At 43.5% G+C, this 19,144-nt stretch overlaps 1 protein-coding gene across 1 annotated transcript in view; it reads left to right on the top strand.

Moving 5' to 3' along the window:
- The window catches only part of LOC126437776 (homeobox protein SIX6-like), a 186,253-nt gene that overhangs the window by 12,719 nt on the left and 154,390 nt on the right, over positions 1 to 19,144 (top strand). Inside the window, exon 2 of the mRNA XM_050090485.1 lies at positions 4,037 to 4,377. Within this exon, the coding sequence (XP_049946442.1) occupies positions 4,037 to 4,377 (341 nt within the window). The remainder of the gene's footprint in view (positions 1 to 4,036; positions 4,378 to 19,144) is intronic.

Genomic DNA, 19,144 nt, shown 5'->3' with positions numbered 1-19,144 from the left:
CATGGTGGTATTGAAACAGGATGAGACAGAATAGGTCCAAATACTAAACATCTTTCTCCAAAAGTGTTCCACAGAAGAAGCTCACACTGTAGTTCCTCCATTATATAGCAGAACTAATGATAAAATGACTGATATCAAAATAAGTGACCCTGGGATAGACAAGCAAATGAAATCACTCAGCAGAGGAAAGCCTACTGGACCCGACGGGATGCCAGTATTATTCGATACAGAGTATGTGAACGAATTGGCCCCTGTTCTAACAGCAGCCTACCGTAAGTCTCTAGGGGAGTGAATCGTTACTATTGATCAGAAAAAAGCACAACTCATTCCCATTTACAAGAAGGGTCGTCGAACAGACGCACAAAACTATAAGCTTACATCCCTGACGCCAGTCTATGGTATAATTTTGGAAACTGTTGTATTCTCACATATTATAACATTTCTGGAGATCGAAAATCTCCTATGTAGGAATCAACATGGGTTCTGAAAATAACGATCGTGTGAAACCTAGCTCTCTCTGTTCGTCCACTAGACCGAATAGTGGTAGATGCTGTGTAATTTGACTTCCCGAAGGCGTTCGGTACAGTTTCGCACTGCCACCTAATGAACAAAATACGAGAGTACAGAGTATCAGACCTACCGTGTGAATTTATCAATGAATTTTTAACAAATAAAACACAGTATGTCATTCCCAGTGCAGAGAAGTCTTCAGATGTAAAATTAACTTCGGCTGTGCCCAAAGAGATGGTCCGTCGGAATGCACAATGTACATGAATGGATGCAGTGACCATCAGGATGCTTACGTACGTGTCAGCTGTCAGAGTCGTATCTAGATGTATCAGGGGTGCCATATCACTCCAAATGCACATTTACATCATTACAGAGCCTCCACCAGCTTTAACAGTTCCCTATTGACATGCAGGGTCCATGGATTCATGAGGTTGTCTCCATACCCATACACATCCATCCACTAGATGCAATTTGAAACGAGACTCGTCCGACCAGGAAACATGTTTCCAGTCATCACCCGTCCAATGTCGGTGTTGACGGGCCCAGGCGAGGCGTAAAGCTTCGTGTCGTACAGTCATCAAGAGTACAGTAGTAGGCCTTCAGCTCCGAAAGCCCATACCGATGATGTTTCGTTGAATGATTCGCAAACTGACACTTGTTGATGCCCAGCATTGAAACCCGCAGCAATCTGCGGAACGGTTGCGCTTCCGTCACGTTGAACGGTTCTCCTCAGTCGTCGTTGGTCCCGTTCTTGGAGGATATTTTTCTGGCCGCAGCGATTTCGGAGTTTTAATCTTTTACCGAATTCCTGGTATTCACGCTACACTCGTGAAATGGTCGTACGGGAAAATCCCCACTTCATCGCTACCTCGGAGGTGCTGTGTCCCATCGCTCGTGCGCCGACTATACCACCACGTTCAAACTCATTTAAATCTTGATGACCTGCCATTGTAGCAGCAGTAACAGATCTGACAAGCCGGCCGGTATGGCCGAGCGATTCTAGGCGCTTCAATCTGGATCCGCGCGACCGCTACGCTCGCAGGTTCGAATCCTGCCTCGGGCATGGATGTGTGTGATGTCCTTAGGTTAGTTAGGTTTAAGTAGTTCTAAGTTCTAGGGGCTGATGATCTCAGATGTTAAGTCCCATAGTGCTCAGAGCCATTTGAACCATTTTTGGAGATCTGACAACTACGCCAGACACTTGTCTTGTGCAGGCGTTGCCGACTGCCTGTTTACGTGTCTCTGTATCTGAATACGCATGCCTATATCAGTTTCTTTGCCGCTTCAGTGTATAAACCGTTTATGTATATCGAATGCACCAGCGAAAAAGTGCCGCTATCGGAGCAGCACAAGAAAGGCGAATATGCCACTTTTTAAAGACTCTGACTGAAATGTAGGGTATCAGCTGCCTGTTTCCACCTTCCTTAGAACTTTTAAAAATTTTCTAAAAATTTTGGCATGCGGATACATTCACGCTCTTTTTAACGTGCAGCCCACCACAAATTCCAACAAGCTCCTCTAGCTGTAACTCGTTCACACCGACTATTACCTTGCTGTAAGTCGCTCATAACCACCCACTCCTACTTGCCCATTCTCACTCATTCATTCAGCCCAATTCATTGTTATTATTTCTTTGTGTCTCTCTAACTGTCACTGTCTCTCATCTCACAGCCAGACACCTTCGTTCTGTGCTACAACTACTGTCTTCTCTCAACGTCACTGTCTTCTTCCTGCTCTCTTACTACTAATATCTCATTTCTTCCTTCTCACTGCTGCTGCCTATTCTCACAGTCACTGTCTCTCTCGTCTTCATCGTCGCTGTTACAGACCCTGTCTCTCATTATCATTGGCTTTCACTAACGTCTCTCTATTCCCCTCCCACTGCCATTGTCGCTTTCTCTCTCAGGACAAAAAAGGGCGAGTATGTTCAATGCCAAAACTTTTGGGATAATTTTTGAAGTTGCTTAGGGAGCTAGAATGATTAGGGTGGCACCCCACTTTTCAGAATCTTTTAGACAGGAGCATATTCGCCTTTTTGTGTGCTGCGATATGAGCTTTTTTCCACTATTCGCTTCTTTGCCCTGCCACAGCGGGGCGTGTTATTCATATGAAAAGAACTTTTGTGGGCCAGTCTAATTTTGAGAGTTTACTTACGTGAAACTGAAACAACGCTAAACTAATTTTACACCTCAGACTGGATTTTATGTGTCGAAAACTTTTTCTTGTGCTTCAGCACCACAAAATGGGGTTCCCATAATCCTTCTGACGATAACGGAGATACTTTACAGCGTATATCTCATTGTTACGTTTATTTTATAAAATACGTTTTCGTCTCACATCCACTTTTTCGTGCGTATATGACTTGTACAGCAAGCGTAACTTTGAATCTCTGTATCTCGGAAACGGATAAAGAAATCTAGTAAATTTTCAGGGTGTCTCGAGATCAGGATCTTACCAATATATCGTAAAAATGTCAGGCATTTGCTGTGCATAGCCTTCTTGGAATTGGTGTTGGTACGAAAAAAACGTAAAAAAGACCTTTTTCTCTGGTTTTCTCAGGAACTACTTGTGAACTAAATGGAGCCTCCAAAGCTCTTTAAGGCGCAGCGTAGGTGACATTAAACTCAAAAGGCACCAACCGATTTGCTTCAGTAAAAAATTGGAAATTTGTGGTAAGAACTACGGGACCAAACTGCTGAGGTCATCGATCCCTAGGCTTACGCACTACTTAATCGAACGTAAACTAACTTACGCTAAGGACAACAGACACACCCATACCCGAGAGAGGACTCGAACCTCCGACGGGGGCAGCCGCGCGAACCGTGACAAGATGCCTCAAGCCACACGGGTACCCCACGAGGCCCTTTCGTAAGTAGAATTCTCCTGTTGGGTATGCAAATGATCCCTAGCATCGTGTTCTGTCACCAATAGAACACGAGGTACGAGGCCCCCAATAACTTCATTTTTATTCGTAGCGTTTCAGAGCTTATGCTGATGATGTGTCTGGTATGTGGAGCGCTCAACGATGCGGTTATCGGCGCCCGTACTAATTCCCCTTCCCTTCTCTGTCCAGTCCCGCCATTTTCCCGAATGATGTCGAAATTAGGAGGACAAACATCCATTCCCCAAGGCGGAGAAAATCTCCTATCTGGCCAGGAATCTAACCCGGGACTCTGTGAACCAGAGGCAGAAGCGCTGATCACTAGACCACGAGGTGCGGACTGGAGTGCACGCTCTCGCATGTGTACCGATTAATGGTCCTATTGCGGTTACTTGGGCCAAGCTCTAGGTTACTTTCGCCACCTACTTTTGCAACGCCAGCCTGTTGCGTATGACGTCAACGTATTGCCCCGTTTCCGGACGCCGGTCCGTCCTGCTCCTTTCGTGCGTAACAAACCGAAGAGGGTGGGAGTGGCGGACGTAACCGGTGGGCAACTCTGCTACAGCTCACGGCCCCACCGTTTGTAAGCTGACACCATGTGCTAACGCCGGCTCTCAAGTCGCCGCCGTGACATCTCACCAATAGCGCGCGGCGGGAGCCCCAACTGCCACGCCTACCGGCCAATAAGGGGCCGCGGCGTCTCGTCGAGGAGGGGTTGGGAGGGGTGCGCGGGGCGCCGGCGCCGCCGTGGTCCGCGCGCCAGTCTGCAGCCAGCCTGCGTGGGTGCTGCGCGCCTGCGTGTCGCCGTGAGAGCAGAGCAGCTTCCCGCGCCGCGCCGTGCCGAGACGGACTTGCGATGCGCCATGGAGCAGCAGGTGTCCCCTGCGGCTGCTGAGGAGCAGGCGGCGGCGGCGGACGCCCCGCAGCCCAGGCCGCTCAGCTTCTCCGCCGAGCAGGTCGCCTGCGTCTGCGAGGCCCTCCTCCAGGTGAGAGCGAGGCGTACACACACTCGTGTTGTTGTCGTTGTGGTCTTCAGGCCGCAGATGCACCTCTCCACCGTAGTCAGTCCTGTGCAAGCATCTCCATATCTGAATACTGCAACCAGTCATCCTTTTTGCCTCCCTGTACAGCTTTTACCCCACTTCCCCCTCCACCACCACGCGCACGCACGCACGCACGCACACACACACACACACACACACACACACACACACACATTTTCCTCCTTTACCAAAGTGACGACTCCTTGAAGCTCTCAGGATGTGTCCTGGGATTGGCAGTATGTCGCACTACATGTACAGCCTCAGTAACAGAAATCACATGAGTGCTACAATTGTTTTTCGGCTGTCCAACATTTCACAGTGTTAACGGTCCTTCGACAACAGTCGGACTTCCTGTTCGCAGAAGTAACGCGATTTACCAATCAGAGCAACTTTTGTAGAAACGCTCATCTGCTTGCTGCATTCGATAGATCCTGCGTTTGTGTTTCTTCAAATTTACACAATCGGTTTCTGCACTCTGTTACATCGTAAGCTCGAATCTCTGTAATTTTAACTTCATGACCATTTCGCGAGGTGTACATACAAGGTAGCGAAGGGAAAAACTGCTGATTACAACTAATACTGATAATTTAGTACTGAATAACAGGTATTTCTTGGCATTTGTTTGATCTAGATTATAACAGGCTTTGTTTCGTTTTATACTAACAAACAAGTAAAAAAACCGGCATATCAATTTCCGATAGCACCTGTGCTGAAATTTTTGGTTTTTTTAAAAATCTTTTTTAAAAAACGAATGATGTTCCCTCGGAATGTTGGATATTACGTAACTTGAGGAAAGCGATCAGCGATATTTTAATAACAGCGCCTATAGTTAGAAACTAGCGATAAACAAATGGCATAAGAATGGATGCAGGACTGCTGAGACGCTAATGTACCAGTTGCCACTTGGCGTCACCTATCAGATGGTGTGTGAAACATGCACTGTACAAGACTGCCCCGCCCCCCTCCTTCCCACCTTCTCCGTACGGTAGTTTCTCGCTGTCATCCCCGGACATCGACTGTATTGCAATATGGCACAATTCCTAGTGCGGTAGTAGTGAAGTATAATGCTGCACTTACTTCGAAAGATTACAAACAAGAGTAGCGGCAACAAACTTGCGATATCGTGTAAGGTGAAAACATCCACAACGTTCTTTGGAAGTATATATGTTTACTGAACCGACGAATAAAAATTTGTGCCGAGGCCAGGGTTCGAACCCGAATCTCCTACTCATTAGGCAGACGCGCTAGGCACTACGCCACCCTGGCACAATGGCGTTGTAGTTCCTTGGGAGGTAAGGCAAGGTTGATCGATACACCTAGAATTTCAATGACGCGCTATAAACTTGGGATAATAACTCAGCGCTTAATTTTGTGTTTGATCAAGGTGAAAAATTGACACCATGAAAGAAAGACGATGTGGGAAAGTCATCAACATATGACATTTTGCTCTGGCTGACGCCGCGCCCGCCTTCTTCACTTTCGCAATCTTGTCTAGAGAGAATGAAAACGATTTTTGTCGCAGCCACAGCCCCACACCGATCGTGACCGTTTTTCTTCACATTCATTAGAATTTTTCAATCTTTGCTTGCAGTCCACGTTTATTACAGGAAGTAATAGCAATACAAAACAGGAAATCAGTTATTTCAGAAACCTGTTATTTTCAGCGGTTTTAAGTCAGATTAAACTGAGGACGAAAAGAACCGGTGTAATGGAAAACCAGTTGCTTCAGCGATAATCGCCAGCCCTAGTACAAGGAGGCAATTCATTGGTTGACTCTTCTACGAACGTACGCTCTCGGGATTTTAATCCCGTGATGCAGAACACCTCTCTTTTAATTTCTGCCGTTGCAGTTCGGTGAGCATCTCCATCACACTTTCGCACTTACTAAACGAACTTCTGGTGAAACGCCCTGCTCTTCTGTGGATCTTCTCTTTCAGTCATCAGTCCTATACGGTACGTATCCCACACGGGCGAGCAGTACGCAAGTACCAGTCGAACTAAGGTGTTCTACTTGTAAGTTACCGCCTTCGTGGGTGCGGTAAACTCCTGAGGATTCTTCAAATGCATCTCAGTCTGGCAGGTGCCTTTCCAATAATGGATATTTCGGTCTGTTTATGCGTAGTACTTTATTTACGTTTACGTTGTTTACATTGATAATCACTGCAACAAGCGTTGATCATGTGCATGTCTTCTAGCATTTCACTACAGTTTTCTAGCTTTGCGTCTTCTCTGTACACACCAGCAAGACCCGCTAACAGCTTCACGCAGCCTCTTTAGTGCCACCCGCCAGGTAACTTACTTATGAATTGATAGCATTGTGTCGATCATTATCGACGATCATGGGTATAAAACTACTTTCTGTATCATTAGACGAAATATCATTTTTTGGGTGAATATTACACGTTTGTCAATGGTAATAACGTGTCGAAATCGATAATGCGTATATAACAAACAGTAGCTTGAATTGATAAAGAAATTTTACTGAACACACAAGTGGGTTGCATGAGTTTCTTGCAAGTATTGTATTGAACATACACTTCTATCATTTCTTTTGTCGTTTAATGTCACGTTGTATGAATGTAATTCGTCTAAAATACTGCCTGAAATATCCCAATACAGATCCCTGTACTTGCCTACACATATACAGCATGCTCGTATCTCCTTGTACGATATTTATTTTGAATCCAATCCAGGTAAATTAGTTGGTATGTACAAGGTTTGAGTACTGGTTTGAATTAATCATCGTCACACGAACTGCGAGTCATAACTCCAGTCCGTACAGCATCTGGTACCGAGATGCATCTTACAATTAATATTTGACATACACTCAAGTGATTGCTGTACTCAAAATAATATATTTTGGCTTCATAATGAATTTTCACTCTGCAGTGAAGGGTGTACTGTTTTGAAACATCGTGACAGTTCAATTGTTTGCAGTCCTCTTCCAACTGAGTAATAACATTGCCCGTGGATGGAAGTTTTCTGGGTTCGAGTCCTGGTCTGGCACAATGTTTCAATTTGCCAAAAAGCTTTAAAATACTCATGGTTGAAGAGGTGCGTTCCGCCACCAAAAATTTTATAAATTAAGCTCTAGTTTCTACACGATTCTCCTAAAGCGATTCGGGTGAATGCTCAAACATTTTCTTCTGTAAGGTTGTCGGCGACTGATTACCGCTTTATGTTCGTCTGTACTTATGATGTCACCACCAACAACAAGCTAAGTTCTCACATTCTTTCCCGTCCGAAGGTCGGTGTGCGGAAGTAATCGTTCAGAATAAAGCCCTAATCTTTACCATATTGCTATAATTAAGAAATTAGGAGCGTGACATCTATTTTTATTTAGCACTAAATTTTTAAAGTTTGTAGGAAAGAGCGTTTTACGCGTTGTTACGACAATGTTGTCGTGCACATTGTGGGAAATTGTAAAGAATGGAAGTGACAGTGGAATGTCTAATGATTTGGCGGTGATTTATTAAAACACAGAAAATTTTAGTTTGGACTGACAGTGTCCACATCACTGAACCAATCCAGTCGGTCGCATTGTTAATAACGAGAACAAAAACATTTGCTGCCAGTACATGAAGCAAAAACAGTCATATCATCATGTAATTTACGCCTTATTTCATTATAAATTGAGCAAATGTAAGATTAAAAGCTTTACGCCAAATAAACTACGTTAAAATATAAAATACATCTGCGAATTTCAGGTTTACTGTAACTGCAAGACGCAGTGCTTGAGAGGAAACTGTATTTTTCTGCAGTTCTACGTCCGTGGAAGTCTGCAGTTCTGCCTGAACACTTGACGTTATTTGTGCGACACCCTGGTCCTCCGAATGCGTATATCAAGAAACGAAAATTTGAACCGTGTGACCATTCAGCAACAACATCAATGAACCAAGTATTCGAGTCACAAAAAAAGCTCGGTGAAACCCTTTTAAGCAAATGCTCAGCGACTACTTTGGTGCTTATAGGAGAATGTTTAATAAGTGCAAATGATGTCTATGTTCTTGGTTTGAATCTCATTCGTATGTCACTCTCTGCCAAATGACGTCTTTTGGATGAGTTACGGAGAAGTATACTCTGCTGAATGTTTGGGTAAAATTTCACATTGGAGTAAATAATGCTGTTTGTATCATTGTTGTTAAAAGTTGACGTGTGGCAATTGCTAAAGAGAACACAATGAAACTTCCTGTTGTTACTTATTCTATGACGGCATCAAAAATGAATTTCGTTTGAGGATAATCGGAACACTTTTTTTCATTTATGCACGTCAATGGGTCCACACTACCTTTTGATATTCCCTTTTTACATTTATGCAACTAACATGAGCGCAAAAATGAAATTAATACTTTTCCTTTAGCACTCACAACTTTTTCTTCGAGTAATAAATAAAGTGGTTTTGCCCATTCTTCTGTTATTTTACAGTTAGGAAGTAGGCACTCATTTCACATATTTTGCGACAAACAGTTTTCTCGGCACGTAATCTTTTGGTTAAAATCTCACCAGAGAACACAAGAGCTTTCGTTTCGAGGTTTCAGGGTTGAGTAGACGGGGAAAACGACAAAAAATATTGCCAGAACTGACCTTGCCGTTAGCGTCCATGACATAGAAGATCCAGTTGCGTACCAACATTTCTTTGGCCTAATTATTTGTTGTACTGAGGATGAACCTCATTCTACTTATAATCGAGCAGTTTCGTAACGCATCACAGCTAACAACAGTACATTAGGTTGTAGATTATTATAGACGTATTTCATGCAGATCACAATTGCCGTCACTCCAAGATAACCAACGTGGTAACTGTTCCCATTCCCTGCTACATTCAACATTGCTCAAATATGGATGAATTGCGCTTGAACATTCTAAATTCAGGTGTAAATAAATTTACTTTATGATCTGCAGTTCATATGTTTGCAAAACTTTTCACTTGCACTAGAAGTGCGATTTACTTCCATACTAGCAGAAGTACGAGTACATGTCAGGAAACATGAAAGTCTCTAGTGTTACGACTACTAAAACATAGAAAATTCTTCTTTTTCATATTGTATTTAGTAGATCATTAAATTCACTTACAATGCAGGGATGAACATGTACCTTCATGGAGAGCAACTTTACATTATTGTATTCTCTCACTCCTCTTTTGCTCCAGTGACTGAAGAAAATGAAGATACGTACCTTTTCTTGAAGCTTATTTAATGTTTGAGTAAAACATTTCCCGAAGTATATAATTAAGCATATATTCGTTTTGGAGGAAACTGCAATGTTATTCGGGTAAAATGGAGGTTTCATACAGTGTTCTTGATACTATGGACGTCTCTACTTTCCAGCACCTCTGCTTACAGTGCATAACGAATGATTAGTACATTGTTCACCTTTCTTCCACGAGTACTTTATCAGACATTCGCAAGGAGAATCCGACCTACATATTTTATATACGTCTTACATCGTTATAGAGTAACCATATTTAAGCCATTAAGCCCTGCACAGTTTCTTATCTGACCCGTGGAAACGAAGTTAGTTGACGTTTGCTACTTACTCTCAAAAAATCATAGCAAGAAAACACAAATAAAGTAAGGATACATACTTTCATGTTATTACGAATGGCCGACGCTGGAGCAAGTAAATCAGACGCTCCAAATGTACATTTATACCTTTTCGGTCTTTACTAGTACTTCAATGCAATTTTACTGTTTAGGGGTAGGAATTAACTATGAAACTTCAGTAATATAGCGATTTTTGCAGTAATTTGTACGGTTTAGTAATAGTGTTATATCGGTTTCTAGATGTATTAAATTGTGTTTACTTCTCGGTTTATTATTATGCGGCAGTAAATCCTGTGCAATGTTGCAGATGAGAACTGCTAAAGGATTATGAATTCCAAAAAATACAGAGTATCGTGTATTCAGTTTGTGCTTATCATTATGTAATAAAATCGCATGTCCGAAGCACAAAGTTTAGTCAGGTCAGTCAGACCATTCAGGAATATGGATTAGATCCTTATCTGGCTTACCAACAATTTCCGCAAACTAACGTTCTTCGCATTATAACGTTAGAGGTTGACTAAAGTAACGAAATACATAGTGGAGAAACAGGAAAAAAACGAATAGTGTACCGACAGTTTAATTGCTAATACAGATAGGTACAGCGAGCTATAGGTACTGGGTCATATCACCTCTTACTGAGCTACCAACATACACTCCTGGAAATTGAAATAAGAACACCGTGAATTCATTGTCCCAGGAAGGGGAAACTTTATTGACACATTCCTGGGGTCAGATACATCACATGATCACACTGACAGAACCACAGGCACATAGACACAGGCAACAGAGCATGCACAATGTCGGCACTAGTACAGTGTATATCCACCTTTCGCAGCAATGCAGGCTGCTATTCTCCCATGGAGACGATCGTAGAGATGCTGGATGTAGTCCTGTGGAACGGCTTGCCATGCCATTTCCACCTGGCGCCTCAGTTCGACCAGCGCTCGTGCTGGACGTGCAGACCGCGTGAGACGACGCTTCATCCAGTCCCAAACATGCTCAATGGGGGACAGATCCGAAGATCTTGCTGGCCAGGGTAGTTGACTTACACCTTCTAGAGCAAGTTGGGTGGCACGGGATACATGCGGACGTGCATTGTCCTGTTGGAACAGCAAGTTCCCTTGCCGGTCTAGGAATGGTAGAACGATGGGTTCGATGACGGTTTGGATGTACCGTGCACTATTCAGTGTCCCCTCGACGATCACCAGTGGTGTACGGCCAGTGTAGGAGATCGCTCCCCACACCATGATGCCGGGTGTTGGCCCTGTGTGCCTCGGTCGTATGCAGTCCTGATTGTGGCGCTCACCTGCACGGCGCCAAACACGCATACGACCATCATTGGCACCAAGGCAGAAGCGACTCTCATCGCTGAAGACGACACGTCTCCATTCGTCCCTCCATTCACGCCTGTCGCGACACCACTGGAGGCGGGCTGCACGATGTTGGGGCGTGAGCGGAAGACGGCCTAACGGTGTGCGGGACCGTAGCCCAGCTTCATGGAGACGGTTGCGAATGGTCCTCGCCGATACCCCAGGAGCAACAGTGTCCCTAATTTGCTGGGAAGTGGCGGTGCGGTCCCCTACGGCACTGCGTAGGATCCTACGGTCTTGGCGTGCATCCGTGCGTCGCTGCGGTCCGGTCCCAGGTCGACGGGCACGTGCAACTTCCGTCGACCACTGGCGACAAAATCGATGTACTGTGGAGACCTCACGCCCCACGTGTTGAGCAATTCGGCGGTACGTCCACCCGGCCTCCCGCATGCCCACTATAGGCCCTCGCTCAAAGTCCGTCAACTGCACATACGGTTCACGTCCACGCTGTCGCGGCATGCTACCAGTGTTAAAGACTGCGATGGAGCTCCGTATGCCACGGCAAACTGGCTGACACTGACGGCGGCGGTGCACAAATGCTGCGCAGCTGGCGCCATTCGACGGCCAACACCGCGGTTCCTGGTGTGTCCGCTGTGCCGTGCGTGTGATCATTGCTTGTACAGCCCTCTCGCAGTGTCCGGAGCAAGTATGGTGGGTCTGACACACCGGTGTCAATGTGTTCTTTTTTCCATTTCCAGGAGTGTATGATGTGGTGGAATGGATAATGGAAGGAAAGGAAATCGATCATTTAATATGGTTAAAGGAGCACTCAGGTATTTGGTTCAACTAAATAGTAAATTTCCTTTGAAAAGGCAACTTTAAAGAGAGCCGATGTAGTTAATGGTCTCCCATAAGAAATCGTTAAGGAATCGAAACCGCTACATACTCCGCTTTCGCATCCCGACTTGATACCTCTTTTAAGAAAGGTCCAGTGCAGCATAACGACATGTCTATGGGACAGCCAGAAATATCTTCCGAGGAAATTAGAAGACCACATCCACAGCCAAATAAGGTTAGGAAAAGCGTATTAGCTGCACGTGTCAACAGAATCGGAGAGATGGACTTTCCCGCAAACGGTGATCAATCACAAAACGAAAAAGGTGTGAACACGTTATAGTGAAACGTATGGAACGTGCGAAATGTGCTCTTCGGTGAACTAAAACGTGAGAAAACAAATTCCCCTAAAAACAAGTTCTAAAACCCTAATGGGTAAGAACAGACTCTAAATTAAAGGTGTGTATTGAATATTATCAGTTTAACTATCTTAAATAACTATAAGAATCACTTGTAAGTAGTTGTATTGTTATCAGCAAAAAAGCGAATAAAACTGAAATTAAAAAGAAGGAGTTGGACTGGAGCGCGCCTTGTTCTATGAGGCGTGGGCGGTTTCTGCCCCTCAGCTGCCAACACTTAATCTGACTTCGGCCACCACAGCCTCTTACGTCCCACTATCATCCGAAACAGTGAAACGTACGAAGTCGGCCTAGCTCATGTGCCGTTATAATTTGTTATTCTTTATCTGTGTCGTACTGAATTAACCGTTTATATATCAACTCTGCTCTACTTTTGTCCTGATATTCTGTGTGTCATTGTATTGATTAATCTTGTTTCGTTTCTGACATCATGTATGATCTGTACCGTTTTATTTACAGTAACTTCGCAGTAAACACATTTGTCGCAGCAGTTCAACAGAAGCAAACTGTAATCTTTTATGGAATACGTACTGGACTGAAAACGAGAGAGCAGTTAAACCTGCATGGTGGACTGGTTGCGAGCCGGGACTCGTGCCCTTGATGGACGATGCTCGTGCGGTCTCCCCCGTCTCCGGTCGCCTCCACTTCTCGTCAGTAGTGAAGCCGAAACTGTGCTCAAGTCAAAATACCTGCAATATTTTTTCCTCCAGGAGTGTTGGTCGTACAACAAATAATAATAGGTGCAGCTGGAAATGTAGATACCGCGTTCCTAAAGATCATAAAGTTATTAGACGCTTTGCCACATCGTATATCAGAATAGCCTCAGAGGTGTGTCTACATAGATGAACTAGTGGCTCGAAAAATTTTTGACTAATAGACTCCGTTACATTGTAATGGACGGCAGATGTAACAGAATCGCTATTGCCTTCAGTACGCATGAATGCTTTATCAGATATGTTCAGTAGCAGTTTCAGACTGTTCGATGTAACGCCTTTGTTTGCAGCAATGTATCGTCGCTGTACAGCCCTGAGGAAATGCAGAACGGCTTGCACGGTACTTCCATCTGCTGTACTGACTCATGCTAGCTCACTCGAAATGTGGATGAATGGAAATAACACTCACAACAAAAAAGAACAAACTCCAGTTACTAGATTATATCTGGAGCCCGTCACTTCGTTTAAATATCGAGATACAACACTGCGAAGCGCCGTAAAATGGAACGAACAGCAGTAACAAAGACAAATGGAAGACTTACATTTATTAACAGTATCCTGTGGAAGCATAAAGGAAACACAACAATACGCCAGGGCGACTAACTCTGGAATATTTTTCCCATGTTGAGAGCCTTTATTAAGCAGACATCGACCAAATACAGAAATACACTACAAGGATCACAACAGGCCAGTACAGCCGATATCAATGGATAAAAAGGTGTTCGGGGAGCTTAAGTGGGAATCTTCGGAGGAAAAGAGACGCTAATTTCGTGCAATTCTACTAGATAAATATAGAGAATCGCTGTTCGCAAAAGATTGTGCTGCTTCCGTTGTATCCCTGACTTATGGACCGCGAGAACAAGATACGAGAGGGTGCGAGCCGTAAAGAGATGTAATAATTCGATGTCGGAATCTTGGGACATAGAAACACATTTCGATCTGCAGAGTATAGTGGGTTGCGTAGTATAAGGGCAAGGCGCCTAACTTTTTCACCTAATTTGACTTTTGACTTGATAAACATATTTGTGACCTCTTTTCACCTAGACAACTACGAAATAGAGGCTCTTGGATAAAGACCCACGCGTTTTCGATACTTCGTTTGTCATCGAGATAGAGGCATTAACTTTCCTTTTGAAAGGGAAACTATGATACTTTTTAGCATCAGAACAGCACATCTCTGTTCCATAAATTTAGTGATAAATCTTTTTTGTCCGTTTGACAAGAAATTTCGAAGTAAAAACACACTAAATGTCTTGTACTGCTGTTGCGGCCGTTTACGTGTCCACCCCGAAGTTTATTTCACTCTCCAAGGAATCTTGCTCCACCAGGTTGTGATGCTAACTCATACACGAGCGGGAGACTTTACGAAGATTTAAGCCTTTTTGTATCAAAGAGAATATTGTATCGTTCAAAGTCTTTCAGCCTGTCAGCCTTATGAAATATGTCCTGTTTACAGCTCGCAGGTTTCTGTTTCAGAGAGACGTAAACATTACGTTTCTATTGACTCGACGCCTTAGCTTCCGCGGAGAGCGGAGCAAACTTCTACACAGACGACCAAACGGCCTCAAGAACAGCAATAAAAATCTCCATATTCAATGAATTTGTAAACCAACAAAAGAATTGTCGCTGAACTTAACTAACACAGATCTGCTGTTCTGGAAGGGAAAAAAACATCGTTCCATGAAAAATAACCTGCATCTCGGCGATCAAAGAAGTTGTGGAAATGTGTTGCCTCTTATTCCATGAGCCTTTGGTTAGTAATCGTCTAGATCAAAAGAGATTATAGGTATCTATAAAGGATGCAAAAATTATTTGACGTGAAAAAATTCGGCACCTCATCCTTCATACAGGGTGGGATCAGGGCAGTGAAACTAGAACCGACTAAATTTTTTGAAACAACCACAGGTCGGATATCCACCATTGTTTCCGTTGATCTGTCAAAGCTAGACGTACTTTAAATTTATACCCGTAGCTGGCAACGTTTCACGCATATTTTCTGTGATATTCATTGGGAAAAGCTTGAGTATTAAATCAGTTCCGGTAAAAGTAGCGTAATGCCATTAATTTCTTAAGATAGTAGGCTGTACCGCAAAAACTGTAGGGTGCAAAGTAGTTAACATTAAATCTAAAGGTCACATGTTTTAATTTTTGGTGCTGTGCAGGGAGCATGAATGAGCGTTTACTATAACAAGTACATTGGCTCAGTAAGTTGCAATGAACACAGCGGTGAAAAAGAAAACTTCATTAAATTTTGATCACTAGCTTTTCCTCAAATGACTTTTTTTTTTTTTTTACAGAAAATGCACGAAAAACGTGTCTGCAACATTGCTAGAAATTTGACATCGTCTATGAATTGCATGGCGCACCAGCTTGAAAATTCCTGGCATGTTGAGAATAACTGCCGCGGTCTCAAAAGTTCTTGCGACCAGCCAGCTGCTCACAGGTTTTGACTTCCGCGAGCTCGCCGTTCAGTGGCTGCTGTTTTATGGCTATGTCTCCAGAACGATGACTCTCGGACCTGTGAATACTTGGAAAATTTTGCTTGGTTCGACGTCGCTTACCCCTACTCTGGTGTCATTATCAGACAATTTTTCTCCGCCCTGTATGGAGATGGAAGAACATGAATGGAGGTAGGAAGGAATACGATATTGCAGTGCGTCCATTATTAGTCCGAATTACGTTGCAATGTTTCTTTGGGCACGCATGCATGTCTAAAGGAACAGGCACTTCGGTGACTACAGTATTATGAAATACATTAAATGTATTAGCAGTTGCGAATATGGACAACCATGCAGGGGCGATTCTAGAAGTCGGTCAAGGGTGGAGGGGGGGGGGGGGGGTTCTAATGGGGGGAGGGGATTTGGGGGAATGGAATATGGCTTAAGAAAAGGAGAGTTGCGGTCCTCCACCGACAAAATGGTAAAATTTGGTGTTGCTTAAAATAGTTTTTGGTAACTGTTTTGGAGTTCAGGGTAAGAAATGTGTATTACTAAATAATAATAAGCCTATTTTAAGTTAAATGATGTTTATTGGTTTAGGTAGTAAGCTATTTGCCGCTCTTATTCTTTTGTTAAAATGTGTTTGGAATACATTGCAACCTATATTGCTACATAATTACAAAAAAGTGATTGAATCTGTTGGAGTAATATATTCGCTGATTTCTGAAGTCATTTTATCCTGTGTAATATGATACTCCATGTGGAGAGGGGGGGGGGACTGTTGCCCCCATAGCCCCCCCTCCCCCTTGTCACCGCTCCTGCAACCATGGAACGACAAAAATGAAAATTTGTGCCGGACCAGGACTCGAACCCCGAGCGGTAAATCTAGGTTCAAGACTCGGTCCGGCACAAATTTTCGTTCTCGTTATTCCATTGTACAGCTGAGCGGGAAATCCGGATTCGAGTCCTGCTACGGCATAGATTTTCATTGTCGTCATTCCATTATACATGTTTGTCCATATGTGCAATTGCGAATACATTTCCTGTATTAGAAAGAAATGGAGAGAAGGCAGTAACAAGTTATAGATTTGTGGCGATCTACGGGCTGCATACTCAACAGGCGAGAGCCGTGTCTTGGAAAGGCAGATCTTCGCCTTTTCTTCCAGGTCTGTCGTACAGTTTTCGTTTCTCATATATGTGCCAGTAATTGTTCCAGTCATCAGTGGATCACTTGTACAAAGATGCTTGAGATGTCACGGTATTACAGATTAAGAATGGAAGAAAGATAATTCACTTATACAGCCATTTACATACTTACACTTCTAGTATGACAATGACGGGAAAGGTAGTCGGTCTTGGCCTTATATTTGGAATCATGTCGGAATTTGCCTGAAGTAATTTAGGAAAACCACGAAAAACCGAAATTAAGATGGCTGGATGGATGTCGAAGACTCCCCCCTCTCCCCTTCTCCCTCCCCCCTCCCCAATGCATAAATACAATTTTGCAAAGAATTTACTTAATATTATAAAGAGCTAGTGATACACTGTTCAATCATTTCTCAATACAGATCGCCACAGGCACTACACGTTCCATACACCCTTATTTCATAATGTAACAACACTCATATTATCAGCTGGTAAGAAGACCATGGCGACGTTCTTTGAGTTCCATTTGATATACTGAAACTTCGCATTTACTTATCTGAAAAATTGTCACTACCCCTCCACATGAGACAGATGCAGAGCTTATAAAGAGGATGAGGTGTTAGTATTTTCTATGGCAGAATTTTGGAGTGAGGTTTTTCAGAAAAGAAAAAAAGAATCAGTGCGAAAGATTCGTGATGTGGAAAAATTTTCAGTCTACCGTTAATGTAGTATCAGTAGTAGTAGTAGTAGTTTTATTCATCCTTGAATCATTTTTACATGGTTACTGCAGCAAATTTATATATACAGTCATTTACATAGTCAGATGTTTAGTTTGAGAAGCACAGGGGAGGTAGTCGGTCGTGAAAGGTACGAGAAGAGGTACTGGTGGAAATGAAGCTGTGAGAGCGGGTCGTGAGTCGTGGTTGGATAGGTCTATCTGTGACGCAACTCCGAAGGAATGAAAATTGGTAGAGCAACAGAATGAACGAACACTAAATGTGCATCTTCGTGAGCCAGGAAATTTTACCCACTATCTGTTCATGAAGATTATTTCACTTCAAAATGAGAACAGCAACCGTGTTTGTTTTAAAGACGGAGACTCGAAGGTTAAAAAATAATGGTTGAAATGGCTCTGAGCACTATGGGACTTAACTTCTGAGGTCATCAGTCCCCTAGCACTTAGAACTACTTAAACATAACTAACCTAAGGACATCGCACACACCCATGCCCGAGCCAGGGTTCGAACCTGCGACCGTAGCGTCGCTGGTTTAAAAGAGACATCTTGTTTGTTCTGGAAGAGGAGTTTTCTTTTTCTTAGAAGATGAGATTTTGTTTGTCTTGCTTAGAAGGGAAGTCTTGTTTGTTTCAGCAGATTTGCCCCATTAGGATAGTAGTCTAGTTGGTTTCAGAAGAGGAGAGTGGTTTCTTTCAAAATGTGAAACTAATTTGTTTAAGAAGATAAGGCTGTTTTGTTTTAGGAGAGGTACCTTATTTGTTAAGAGGGAGGTGTAATTTACCACATCAGTGTGGTGTTTGTTCAAGAAGATTTGGTGTATTTGTTGTAAATGGTTCAAATGGCTTTGAGCACTATGGCACTTAACATCTGAGGTCCTCAGTCCCCTAGAACTTAGAACTACTTAAACCTAACTAACCTAAGGACATCACACACATCCATGCCCGAGGTAGGATTCGAACCTGTGACCGTAGCAGTCGCGCGGTTCCGGACTGAAGCGCCTAGAACCGCTCGGCCACCACGGTCGGCTATTTACATAAACGAGGGACCTTGTTGTTTTACATGACAAGTCTTGGTTGTTCTAGAAGAGGAACCTTATTGTTTCCGATAAGGTATCCTGATCATTCCATCACGTTTCAGGCGTGCCTTCGGGCAGTATTATATCTTCCTCCGATATTGCGGATGATGACCTTACAACCAACCTCAAGGTGAATCGCAGGCAAAATTTAAACCAGTCGACACAATACCGTGGAGTAAATGCCCGTGCGTTAGACATAAGACGGATACGTACAGCTACCAGAAGAAATATCACTGTCCCGGATGCACGCCCGAAAGATGATGGAATATTCTTTCTGCTGGGAGAACTTCAAGAAACACGTGATATCTTTAGTGTTTTGGAAGACAAGCTTTGGAAACTAAAAGGGTCAGTAGAGCATTTGTCCGCGAAATTCAAAGGTCGTAGGTTCGTGTGCCGGTGGGCGCACAATTTGAATCTGCCGAGATACGAGAGTTGTCCAGAAAGTAAGTTACGATTGATCGCGAAATAGTAACCACAGTGAAAATCAGAAGTGTT

Source organism: Schistocerca serialis, chromosome 1 (assembly GCF_023864345.2).
Source record: "Schistocerca serialis cubense isolate TAMUIC-IGC-003099 chromosome 1, iqSchSeri2.2, whole genome shotgun sequence".
Classification (NCBI taxonomy): Eukaryota; Metazoa; Arthropoda; class Insecta; order Orthoptera; family Acrididae; genus Schistocerca; species Schistocerca serialis.
The sequence above is the reverse complement of the archived record's forward strand: the minus strand, read 5'-3'. Positions and strand labels throughout refer to the sequence as shown.